This window comes from Lissotriton helveticus, chromosome 12 (genome assembly GCF_964261635.1).
Source record: "Lissotriton helveticus chromosome 12, aLisHel1.1, whole genome shotgun sequence".
Lineage (NCBI taxonomy): Eukaryota > Metazoa > Chordata > Amphibia > Caudata > Salamandridae > Lissotriton > Lissotriton helveticus.
Window position 1 is genome coordinate 8,397,958 of NC_136073.1, and position 13,459 is coordinate 8,411,416.

Sequence of the window (13,459 nt, forward strand, 5' to 3'; positions counted from 1 at the left end):
CAACAATGTGTCTGCAAGACTGACTAGATTGGATTAAAAACTGCATGAGTGCACTTTTAACATTAGCCATGTGGCAGGAGGCAAGAATTTTCAGGCAGATTGCCTATCTCGAATGCCCCTGCCAGAAGTAGTTGAGGAGTTGGCATGGATGCCGTTGTGTGTGTTGCTTCCATTAATGCTGTTCAGACCTTTTAAGATGGTGATTCCCCATTTGGAGCTGATGATTGGTTAAATGCTTTTCAAGAAGATCAGTGCGTATATAATCCAAGGTTGGCCTGAAGTCAGATGCTTGCAGGGTGATTTAAAGACATTCACTCAGATTGAAGGTGAGCTTTCATTGGTCAATGAATTGGTCTTAAGAGGGTATTTATATGTTCCTCCTTCCAGGTTACATGAATACATCATTTCCAAGGCACATCAAGGGCATTTAGGTACCACCAAGACTTGCGCGAACATGAAGCAACATTATTGGTGGCTTGCGATTGATAGTCAGGTCAAGCCAGTGATTGACAAATGCTGAGTGTCTGGTTTCTGATAAACATTGGCTATTGAACAGAACGCCCCATACACCATGTTCCATACCATGAAGCAGCTTAGGTCAAGTTAGACCTTGACTTTTCGGACTATTTAACACACTTCCTGGTGACATGAACTATGTCATTCTTTTAGTTGACTACTTTTCCAATTGGTTGTATTTTTCTTTTGACAACTCTCTGCAATCAAATTTCTGGAGCAGGTGTTTGCCATTGAGGGGTTGGCCATGTCCCTTGTTACCGATTACGGCTCACATTTTTTGCTTTGTACTTACCTTTACCGTCATCTAATGGTCTTACAGAGAGAGGAAACAAAGTGAGCAGGGAAGGGGTACAGACAGGTCTTGCAGCAGCGATGGATGTCAAACAGTTCCTCAATCATAAAAGTATGGGAGTACAACACTGCACCTCATTGTACCACTGGGGTCACTCCGCTCTTGTTGTTGAGAGGGCATAAAGATCACTCAGCTTTGTTTCCAATGTGGCTAAGGGACCGCATCACCGATGAAACAAAGAAGAGTACCACTTTGAAAAAAGAGGTCCTGCAAGGGTTTTTGAAAAACAGTCAAGGATGAAACACGTAGCAGGTAAAGATCGTAGCAGTGACTCTGGCTTTGTCGCTGGAGGTAAACGTTTTGATTAAAAAACCAGGAATGGTCAGGAAGGGAGAGTTGTTTTTTCTTCCTCTACAAGAATTTCCAGAGTTGGTAAAGGGATAAGTCCTTCTGGAAAATAGAGGTTGGTGGATCAAACATAGGGGCATATTACCAAGGGTGGCGATAGGCAATTATCGCCGGTTTAGCGACCGTTTCCAGACTCTAAGCGGAAATAATTCTATAGATCTATTAGCAAGCTGTCGCTAACTGATGTTAGCGACAGCTTTAGGCGATAGCGAGCGGTCTGGGTCCCGCTTTGCATGTCAGCGATATTTATCGCTAATGACATGCAATGTGGGCGTACCCAACCTGTTAGCGACTGAAAGCAGTCGCTAACGTCGCTATCGCCTATTAGCAAGGCAGGCGTAGCGATGGAAATATTCCCACTATCGCCAAAAACCAACGCCTGCTCAGACCAGTTCTTAGCCATGTTATCCAATGGGAGGTGGATAACATGGTTAGGAGCATTTCATCACTAATGCGTGAATATCGCTGTATTCTCAGCGATATTCACGCATTTCGCCGCTATCGCTGGATATATTAGCACAATGGAGAAAAACGTTGCTAATAGCATGTTTTCTCCGCTAACATATCCAGCGATAGGCGGCGATAAAAAAATCGTCGCTAAGCCTATTTAGCGATAATTATCGCTACTTGTTGGTAATATGCCCCATAGTCTGGTTAAAATCACACCACAGGAAGTCAGCATCATTAACTGCAGGAAGGGTTCCAGGTCTGATTCACATTGGACACAGTGAACACAGCCAAGTAAAGATACCAGGGAAGTTAGACAAAGTCATGAAGTAGATATTGAGGGTGGAAACAGTATTTGCAAGATTTCTGATTTTCATTTCAATGCTGTTGCTTCCTGTCGTGGGCGAGTTCCTTGGCAATAAATTCCTCAATCATGCTGCTGTCTCTGGCTCCTTCACTTACCACACATTTATATTCCGTTCCTCAAAATGTTTGCGGTGATGACGTTTATGATACGATATGTAAGTAAAACAATTTTTCTGATTCAATATTTGTGCCATTCAGGCATTAATTCTAATCAAGTGCTTACAAATTCTGCTATAAAAACAGACATCTGAGGTGGGTTGTAGTTGACCTCATCATAAAGGAGCAGCTCCTCACCTAAACCTGGGAATTACCAGAGTCCCAAGCTTGTATTTTACATAATTTATGCAAAACTCTAAGCTTGCAAGTATTTGGTGTTGAGATAATATAAAATATCAACAAATAAATAAGGCTTACAGGTTCATCCAACTCTAGATGCCTTTTCTAACATTGGTATGTGGATCCCAGGTCCTCATAGTCATTCTAAGGTTGCCAGGTCAGTGAGCACAGATCTGAATGCCCAGTCTACATGTTAACCTCAATTGCCTATGCCCATCCCAATGTCTTCACGCCAATCCCAGGTTTGAATGTCCATCCTGATACTGAAATGTCTGCTGGACTTCCTAACACCCATCCTGAGGTTAAAAACTCAGTTAGAGCTCTGTAAACCCCTTCTGGGATATACGTCAGTCGCGACTTTGAATGCCCATTCTTCAGGTTACACGTCAGTTGAAGGTCTGACTGCCCAGGAAACAGTCTTTACACCGCGGCTCGAACCACAATGTGTCTTAACAGCATGGTCCGAACCGTGAATGCGTCTTTACAACGCATTCCTATACTCTGCAATTTATTACAACGACTTGCCTTAGGGAAAGCATTGTTGGATTTATGCTTCCCTAAAGTTGCAAAGACTGAACTTGGAATAGTAAATTATACTATTCCAACTCCAGTGCTCTCTCTGAGGCAGTCCAGCATGGTAACAACATGTGTTGTGAAGACGCATGCATGGTTCGGTCTGTGTTATTAAGGCAGGCGTGATTAACACCTGGGTAGTTCCGACAAACAACCGAATGCCTATTCTCAGGATTACATGTTACTAGGGGCTCGGAACATGGTCCTTCATAGCCCTGATTGACTTGCATCTTGAGAATTAGCAATCTGTGCTTTGATAAACATGTAAGCCTCAGAATTACTATTCAGAGCCCTGACTGATGAGAATCCTGAGAATGGGTGTTCAGTGCTCTCATTAATATTAGAACCTAGGAGTGAGAATTCAGAGCCCCGCCTAATGTGTATCCGGAGAATGTTCCAGGTTACACCTCACTCGGGGCTCTGAACGCCCCTTCTGTGCTTCAGATGTCGATCAGAGCTCTGAACGCCCCTTCTCTGCTGCATATGTCAATCAGAGCTCTGAACGCCCCTTCTGTGGTGCACATGTCAATCAGAGCTCTGAATGCCCCTTCTATGGTGCACATGTCGATCAGAGCTCTGAACGCCCCTTCTGTGCTTCACATGTCGACCAGAGCTCTGAACGCCCCTTCTGTGGTTCAAATGTCGATCAGAGCTCTGAACGCCCATTCTGTGGTTCACATGTCGATCAGAGCTCTGAACGCCCCTTCTGTGGTTCACATGTCGATCACAGTTCTGAAAACCCCTTCTGTGGTTCACATGTCAATCAGAGCTCTGAACGCCCCTTCTGTGGTTCACATGTTGATCAGAGCTCTTAACGCCCCTTCTGTGCTTCACATGTCGATCAGAGCTCTGAACGCCCCTTCTGTGCTTCACATGTCCATCACAGCTCTGAACGCCCCTTCTGTGGTGCACATGTCGATCAGAGCTCTAAATGCCCCTTCTGTGCTTCACATGTCCATCACAGCTCTGAACGCCCCTCTGTGCTTCACATGTCGATCAGAGCTCTGAACGCCCCTTCTGTGCTTCACATGTCCATCACAGCTCTGAATGCCCCTTCTGTGCTTCACATGTCGATCAGAGCTCTGAACGCCCCTTCTGTGCTTCACATGTCGATCAGAGCTCTGAACGCCCCTTCTGTGGTGCACATGTCAATCAGAGCTCTGAATGCCCCTTCTGTGGTGCACATGTCGATCAGAGCTCTGAACGCCCCTTCTGTGCTTCACATGTCGATCAGAGCTCTGAACGCCCATTCTGTGGTGCACATGTCGATCAGAGCTCTGAACACCCCGTCTGTGGTTCACATGTCGATCAGAGCTCTGAACGCCCCTTCTGTGCTTCACATGTCCATCACAGCTCTGAACGCCCCTTCTGTGGTGCACATGTCGATCAGAGCTCTGAACGCCCCTTCTGTGGTTCACATGTTGATCAGAGCTCTGAACGCCCCTTCTGTGGTTCACATGTCGACCAGAGCTCTGTACGCCCCTTCTGTGGTTCACATGTCGATCAGAGCTCTGAATGCCCCATCTGTGGTTCACATGTCGATCAGAGCTCTGAATGCCCATTCTGTGCTTCACATGTCGATCAGAGCTCTGAACACCTCGTCTGTGGTTCACATGTCGATCAGAGCTCCGAACGCCCCTTCTGTGGTTCACATGTCGATCAGAGCTCCGAACGCCCCTTCTGTGGTTCACATGTCGATCACAGCTCTGTACGCCCCTTCTGTGGTTCACATGTCGATCAGAGCTCTGAACGCCCCTTCTGTGGTTCACATGTCGATCAGAGCTCTGAATGCCTATTCTGTGCTTCACATGTCGATCAGAGCTCTGAACACCCCGTCTGTGGTTCACATGTCGATCAGAGCTCTGAACACCCCGTCTGTGGTTCACATGTCGATCAGAGCTCTGAAGACCCCGTCTGTGGTTCACATGTCGATCAGAGCTCTGAACACCCCGTCTGTGGTTCACATGTCGATCAGAGCTCTGAACACCCCTTCTGTGCTTCACATGTCGATCAGAGCTCTGAACGCCCATTCTGTGGTTCACATGTCGATCAGAGCTCTGTACACCTCTTCTAAGGTTACACATCAATTTTATATGTCGATGGGACTCTGAAAACCCAGTCTTTGGTCAACACACCAATCGGAGCACAGCACACTCCTTCTTTTATCTACACATCAGTCGGAGCACTGATCAGCCATACTTTGGATTGCATATCAGTCAGAGCATTGAACACACATTCTTTGGATCACATACATCCGTTGGAGCACTGAACACTCATTCTTAGGTTTACACGTCAGAGTGCTGAATGCCGTTTCTGAGAGTCAAGCATGATGGACAGGTCTTAAGAATTGTTTCAAGTCCCTTTAACAAATGCCCACTGACTTGCCTCTGTCCAATGGTGGTGAGGTTTTTCTGATCCCTTTCCCTTCATTCTTAAGTATATGGGTCTCAGAATAATAGGCGAGTTTTTCGCTTTTTCTGGGGATTATTTTTGGGGTGTCTGCCTTTGTTCATCCTCAGTCCCAGCTGCTGTTCCTGGATATTCCAGACAGTATATTGTTCCCTCTTGAGGATGCGTTCCTTCACGCCCAATTCTTCTTCAAGAAGCTTTCAGGGAAGCAGCTCCTCAAATGCTTGCTCCCTTCAGGGCACTTCGTAGACTTTTTCTGTCGGAGCAGAAGATGTGTTGTGACTGTGTCCTTTACCAGGATAGTCCAGTGTACCTGAGAAAATACCTGAAGTCGGAGCTGGTTCTGATGGCTTCCTACCATCCCCCACAAAAATATATACCTGTACAGAAATATACATTTTTATAGTCGTGATGAAAAAGGATCTTCTTCTCTATTTTACAAAAATACTTGTGTCTCCTTTTCCTCCACATCGTCTAGAGGAGTTTGTCAAAGAGCCAACATTGTCCTTGACGATGACGTTGCCCATTGGATGCCTCATCCCATCTTCGGCGGCCTTGCGCTATGTGCCGGACGAGACAAAGTGCATCTCGGTGTTGACGTTGGCATTGGCAGCGTTGGTGCTCCCCACTCGCTGCTTGAAGACGAAGGGGAAGACCTTCTTGAAGGCCTTGCGAAAGTTGGCGCCCATGAAGGCGTAGACGATGGGGTTGATGGAGGAGTTGGTGTAGGACATGCAGTGGGCCCAGATCTTCACCTTGTACGTGTAGTAGTTGCGCTGGAAGCTGGGGCTGAAGGCCTGGAACAGGATGTAGAGCTGGATGGGCCCCCAGCAGAGGGTGAACAGCATGACCACCACCGCCACCATGCGAGAGATCTTGGCGCGCATGGCCTCCGACCGCTCCGCTAGGAGCTGCACCTGCGTTGGGTAACAAAGAGACAACAGTTGGAAGTATATTACACACAGTGTTACACACAGTGTACCGCAGAATGCAAGGCTAGGAGGAAGACTTCTAAAGAAACCCTGGGAGGGGAATGGACCTTGGAAATACCAAAATATATAATCCCAGAATGCACCTGTGCATTGGTCTGTATCTCATGGGCACACCACCCGGGTCTTGTTGAACCAGGATTCTATGAAACTCATATAGAGCCCAAACTTCATTACACTTTTGTAACTGCTACTGACTCTCCATGAAGGGAAGGAAATAACACTACACATCTCAGTGAGATAGAACCCTGTAGTCTTGGACACCGGCCTAGAACCCCTGTGCTAGAGATCCTTATACCCACCCCATGGGAACTCACCTATCCCAGCCAATCCCGAACTCCCAAGCTTCTCCATGGATGGACGCCCCCTCTGCACGGAGTGCCTTTGACTCACACATGGCCCACAATAACCCACATCCACCCGTGTGTTCACCATCAGCTGTAGCCATTAGTGTCATTTCTTGCTTTCACTATGTAAAATAACAGGAGCCCCCTGGTGCAAATAGCAATCCTGGGTCAGGGTAGAGAATATATGTAAGCAAAAGTTCCCAGGCAAGCACAAACGTAACTAGCAGGTACACTTGTAGATAGAATTAACTACAATGACATTAGACAAAACTGCTTTTTCCAATACAATTAGTTTTAATTATTCAAATATGCATAAAAAATTCCTATGATAAAAATGCATTACAATGTTCAGAGTCAATGCAAACTTCATTGTAATTATACATGATCTAATAGTGATAAAATTTGATTAAACATTATAAAAAATGATGGTTTCCTGTCGACGCGTTTCGACACGTAAGTTGTGTCTTCCTCAGGACTGTACCATCGATGTTCTGTAAAAATAATAATTGTAAATATATTTTTACTATACAATTTTCTTCCCTGGAAAAGCAGTTTACACTTGTTTATATCATGTTCCTTGTACCGCTAGTCAAACTTTCAAATCTATTGATATACCGCATTATGCCTCAACATATCAATGTGAAACCCACGCGACTATGTATAAGCATCTCCAAGATAAGGCATTACCTATTTTAAATGCTTATATAGTGTCCATATCAATTGTTCAACATAATAACAATAGAGCACAAACTTGTCTTCACCTTTTTTCCCACATTATTGACATTTTGCATCTACATTCAAAAAATGCCTAGTGGCCTTGATGGTTCATTGATGACTTAAAGACAAACTGCAATCGAACAATAATAATTTAAAGACATATTCTTTGTCTTGTCAGGTTGGCATAAGTATATACTGTGCTGTACATATATACATAAAACTAGATATCGGTAAAGCCCAATCCCGTGTAGGTCTGCACAGTAGTAGATTTAATACTATGCAGAGCATGCCATCGTATTACACAACCGTGCATTCATTTCACTCCCCCGCAGGAAAGGTTATCCAACGAGGCCCTACAGTGAATAGCTACTACTTCTTTAGGGGTTGTGTGTTATAAGGAAGTTTAAAACATAAGAACTGGCTTTTACCTGTATGCCAGTTTCTACATTTATCAATTAGTTCACACCTGTTGGCTTTAACTGGTTCCTATCCGAGGGACAGATGTTTCAATTATAGACATACATTGTAATAGTCTATCCCTTCCCTATCCTAGGCAATTATTTACTAAATCTGTCTCACCTTTTAGTGTGTTTCAAAAAATGGCGTTGATTTTTTTGAATGGGATTTTCTAAGGGCGAATTACACACCGACGTTCCCCCAATCTGCCGGTGAAAAGGCACTTAGTATCTGGAATATTTTTGAAAAACAAGTGGTATTATATAGATTGATAAATTTAGTTAGGTCCTTATATTTATATAACATCTTTAACACTCATGTATGTTACCTTGTAAATGGTAGTATCTGTTCGTATGATGATATTAAAATATATTTTTTCTCCACTGTATGACACCAAGAGACTGGGGACGTTGTAAAACGCTAGTATTGCCGACCCTAGAATAGAAAGCAATGTTTGGATGTTATAGGTGTGATTACTTTTCCTTTTTAGTCAGGTTTGGGGACCTAGCGGTTTTGCCGACCTAACTACATGGAGTCACACTTACTGAAAGAATTAGGTTGGACGCGTGGAACAGCGGGGGGACAGCTCGACCTCACAGGATACAGTTCCTCCGTTCGGTAGCGTATTCAATAAACAAAGCTCTATGCGGACCCCAGCAGCTGAAAAAGCAGAGTCCTAATTTTAGATAAATGGTCTGTATATCTATTGGTTCTCTCTAATCGAAAAACAAAGCGGTTCTTACCGATTGGGCCCCACGACACATCTCCTACTCAAAAGGTTAAGTATGGCGTCTGGATAAACAAATAGACGACCAAACTTGACAGAATGCAAATTGTCCGTTAGGCGGCGAGTCAGGTGAAGGCTGCTCCAACGGGAAACCGTCAGCTGTAAGAACGGAGTCCTGAATTAAAAAAACATTTTTGTGTCTCTATAGACTATCTCTCTAAAGTAGCCGGGCAACAAAACAACGCCGATAAATCTTACCAATGTGCACACAGAGATGCGCTTGATTGAATGGAGAGGTACGGAATTTCTGTAATTCGTGTTGCCGCAGGTCTACACTAAAAGGCAAAAGAAAGCGGGCGTTACCCAAAGGGAGTTCACAGCCCGTGTGCACACCATGGTTACGAGTGTCCCTAACGCTTATTTACTCTTACCGTTGTCCCCGGGCTGTATGTCACGGAAGTGGTCTTGCTTCGGTCGGTCAGAATTCGAATACGTGACTCCATGGGCCTTTTATGTAAACGGACTGGCTATTGGTTGATGCAGCCCATTATATTTAAAGCGATATTGCGCTTTATATGCGGCTACCTTTATCTTCCGCCCTAGACTCCTGGCAAGGCGATGCAGCCCATTATATTTAAAGAGATATGGTGCTTTTTAGCAGCTACCTCTATCTTCTGCCCTAGACTCCTGGCAAGGCGATGCAACACAAATGTGTGTTTGTCATTCATCTCCTATTGGGGCAGGTCTAACGATCTTTATCTAGCCGTTCCATGATTTCTATCCCCTTTGCCCCCAAAGAAGTGGGGGGGGGGGGGGGAGGTTTAGGGGCGGTTATCCCAGAGAGGAACACACTTCATCTATAAATCCAACATGGATTGAGACAACAGTATCTCATGGGGTATTTTTGGGGCGGTTATCCCAGAGAGGAACACACTTCATCTATAAATCCAGCATGGATTGAGACAACAGTATCTCATGGGTGTCCCAACGCGTGTATCTGAAATAGTATTGAGGCTTATGGACACCTCATTCACACATGGTTGGAATGCTTATACTATTAAAGAATGGCATTCGACCAGGGCAAGTCATTGTTCAGGCCTTGCGAAAATGTTTTAAGTGAAAAAATCCAGAAGACTTCTTTCTTCTTTCTTATTTTCTCACCACCTGCATCCTCGGATAGATGTATTTTCTCAAGAATGCGCCATCTGATGTCCGATGGGGCATGGTGATATTCTATATAGTGACTCACTAAGGGGGATGTTAATTTCTTTGTCTTAATTGCAGATCTATGTTCCGTCAGGCGTGTTCTGATCATGCGGGCAGTTTCACCAACATACCCCTTGTTGCACGGGCATAAGATCAAATAGACAACATTACTTGTCTTGCAGGTCCAAAGTTCCTTTGCTGTAATTTTGTAGTCATTATGTATTAAGGTTTCTCCTGGAATGATTCCATCGCATGACAGACACGAGCCACATCGAGACGTGCCTTTAAAGGCATCAGACCCTGATATGGACTTCTGTATGAAGGGAAGTCTTGCCGTTGGGCTATCAAAACGTGATCTGACTATCAGATCTTTCAGATTCTTGTTTCGCCGATGGGCATACATCGGTTTGGCAAGTTTAGGTTTAGTTGGGTCTGTATTTAACAGGTGCCAATTAGCATTGATGGTTTGTCTGATAGTAGCATTCAGTGTGGAGTGCTTAGTGATGCACACCAGCTTAGGTTCTTGAGTTGGTTTATCCTGCTTGAGAAGACTCTCCCGGTTATAGAACCGGGCTCTCTTGTATGCTTCACGCACCAGACGACGTGGATAGCCCCTATCTATGAACTTCTGTTTCATTTTTACGGATTGTTGGTCGTAATCTTTAATATTTGTGCAATTTCTCCTTACACGCAGGAATTGGGAAAAAGGGATTCCATCTTTCTGACACCTAGGATGATAGCTGGAAAAGTGAAGGAGGGTATTCCGCGCGGTGGGTTTCGTAAATAGATCCACCTCCAATTTATTGGACTGATTTTTAATGTATATGTCCAGAAATTCCACCTGGGATCCGTGTACATGTGAAGTGAACCGAAGGTTGCTATCAGCCATGTTGATCCAATGGAGGAATTCTCGTAGAGTCTGTTCCCCATCGGTCCAGATGAAAAAGATATCATCTATAAACCGGTACCAATGGGAAACAGACTCGTAGAAGGGGGCCATTTCATTGAATATATGGTGAGCCTCAAAAAGGGCCATATATATATTTGCTATGGACGGAGCCATGGCTGCCCCCATGCTCACGCCCTTGGTTTGCTGGTACATATGGTCACCAAACTGGAAAACATTTTCTCTCAATACAAGGTTGAGACAGTCACACATAAACTGTTTGTTACATGGGATATTATAGAGATCGATAAACCACATAGTGGCCTCCACAGCCTCTGTCTGGGGGATGTTGCTATATAGAGCCTCAACATCAAGAGTGACTAAAAGGTCACTATTAGTGTTGAAGGGAAGATGCTCTATCTTACTGATAATTGCTCCAGTGTCTTTAATGTACGATGGAGACAGTTGTACATATGGTCTCAGAATGTTATCTAAATACTTTGAAACTGCCTCAGTCGGGGTGCCTATGGTGGAGACTATCGGACGATAGGGTGGATCTAATTGGTCCTTATGCATTTTGGGCATCCCGTAGATACATGCTATCTTTCTTTGTGATGTATTGAGAAACTCATACTCTTTCTTATTTATAATATTATCCTCTAGGGCCTTAGTGGTGATTTTTTGAATGTTGGTTATTACTCTCATAGTAGGGTTGCTAGTTACTTTCTTATAGAACCGGGGGTCATTCAACATCTTTAGCATGTTGGTTTCATACTGTGTTGAATCTATAAGAACAATACCTCCTCCTTTGTCGCTACTCTTTATAACGACCGATTTGTTGTTTTTTAGGTTGTTTAGAGACTCGTACTCATTTTTAGATATATTGTACCTAGGTTTTGGAATGTATCTGAGAGTTTGTTCCAACTTAGTTATAACCACTTTTTCAAAAATGGCCATTTCTGGGCCTAGTTGGTCCAAATTGGGGGTGAAGGTGGAGGGTAAGGCTACAGTGTTATTACTTCCCATGTCTGTATCATTGTCAGATTTATCTTGGAAGAATTTTTGGAGTCTTATCTTCCTAAAGAAAGAGTGTAGGTCCTGTAAAAGTTCAAATGTATCTACATTAGTATGGGGAACAAAAGTGAGTCCTTTTGTTAACAGAGATATATCTGATGTTTCAAGACGGTATTTAGAAAGATTGAAGATCGGTATTAAATCCATTGTTTGTGATATTGTTTGTGGCGTGTCTCTAGGTAATTCTGGTGTTCTGGAGGATGTTGGTGTGTCTGATATTGGCCTCGGGACTGAGGTTGGAACCGAACCCGTTGTCGGCCCCGTCTGGCCCCGCGGTGGCCTAAAAAAGGCTGCCGGGTATTTCTTCCTCCCCGTTGGGGATTATATGGGCCATCCTCCTGATAGTTAGAGTCTGCATCTGAGTCCGGATCGGAGGAATCCGTAAAATTATTTACTCTAGGTTGATTATAATTTGCTCCTCCTGAATACTGTTCAGTGTTATAATAGTTCTCTATCAGATAAGGATAAGTGCGTTCTAATGTGTAGAACCTTTTATCTTTAGTGAATTTCTCACCCTTCCTTTTGGAAAGATATTCTGCAAATGACGCAATGTCCTTTTTAAGGGCTTCTAATTGGGCATCTGCATCCTCAATGGTACTAGATCTTTTAATTTTTTCCTCAAGTTCCTCTATTTCTTTTTTTATTTCTGCCGCTAGTTCCTTAGAGGTTGTTACAATGAGGATCATAAGGTCCCTTGAGCATCTGCTCGCAATCATGCTCCATTTGTGTAGGAAGGCTTTGATGTCTACGAATAACCCAGGGATGTTCCTAATACGTAGTCCCATGGGTATGATGCCTGATTTCAAATAATTTAACATAAATTCCCCATGGGCTTCTATTCTTATAAGTTTTTTCCTAAGGTTGGACAATTTGCCTACATCACTGTTGTTATGGGTATTAGACATAAAACCTCGACTTGAGGAAGCCGAGATCCCAACCAATGTTTCAAAGTCAGCATCTGAAAACCCAAATGTTTCCATTTGTGCCATTGTGGTTGAAGGAATAAGGACAATGAACGTTTAAATATGTATAGCACAGTACAACAGGGGGTATGCCAGCTTAAAAAGTTTCACAGTGTACGAGCAATAGCGGTAATGCAATAACAACAACTAACACCCCACACGGACAGGCCGTGGGTAACACTATGTAAAATAACAGGAGCCCCCTGGTGCAAATAGCAATCCTGGGTCAGGGTAGAGAATATATGTAAGCAAAAGTTCCCAGGCAAGCACAAACGTAACTAGCAGGTACACTTGTAGATAGAATTAACTACAATGACATTAGACAAAACTGCTTTTTCCAATACAATTAGTTTTAATTATTCAAATATGCATAAAAAATTCCTATGATAAAAATGCATTACAATGTTCAGAGTCAATGCAAACTTCATTGTAATTATACATGATCTAATAGTGATAAAATTTGATTAAACATTATAAAAAATGATGGTTTCCTGTCGACGCGTTTCGACACGTAAGTTGTGTCTTCCTCAGGACTGTACCATCGATGTTCTGTAAAAATAATAATTGTAAATATATTTTTACTATACAATTTTCTTCCCTGGAAAAGCAGTTTACACTTGTTTATATCATGTTCCTTGTACCGCTAGTCAAACTTTCAAATCTATTGATATACCGCATTATGCCTCAACATATCAATGTGAAACCCACGCGACTATGTATAAGCATCTCCAAGATAAGGCATTACCTA

General features: G+C 43.5%; 1 protein-coding gene across 1 annotated transcript in view; it reads right to left on the minus strand.

The window, feature by feature from the left end:
• Nucleotides 1-5,611: 5,611 nt before the first annotated feature.
• Nucleotides 5,612-13,459, minus strand: part of KISS1R (KISS1 receptor) — a 236,552-nt gene continuing 228,704 nt past the window's right edge. Inside the window, exon 6 of the mRNA XM_078670537.1 lies at nucleotides 5,612-6,264. Coding sequence (XP_078526663.1) covers nucleotides 5,908-6,264 — 357 coding nt within the window. The 3' untranslated portion in view covers nucleotides 5,612-5,907. The remainder of the gene's footprint in view (nucleotides 6,265-13,459) is intronic.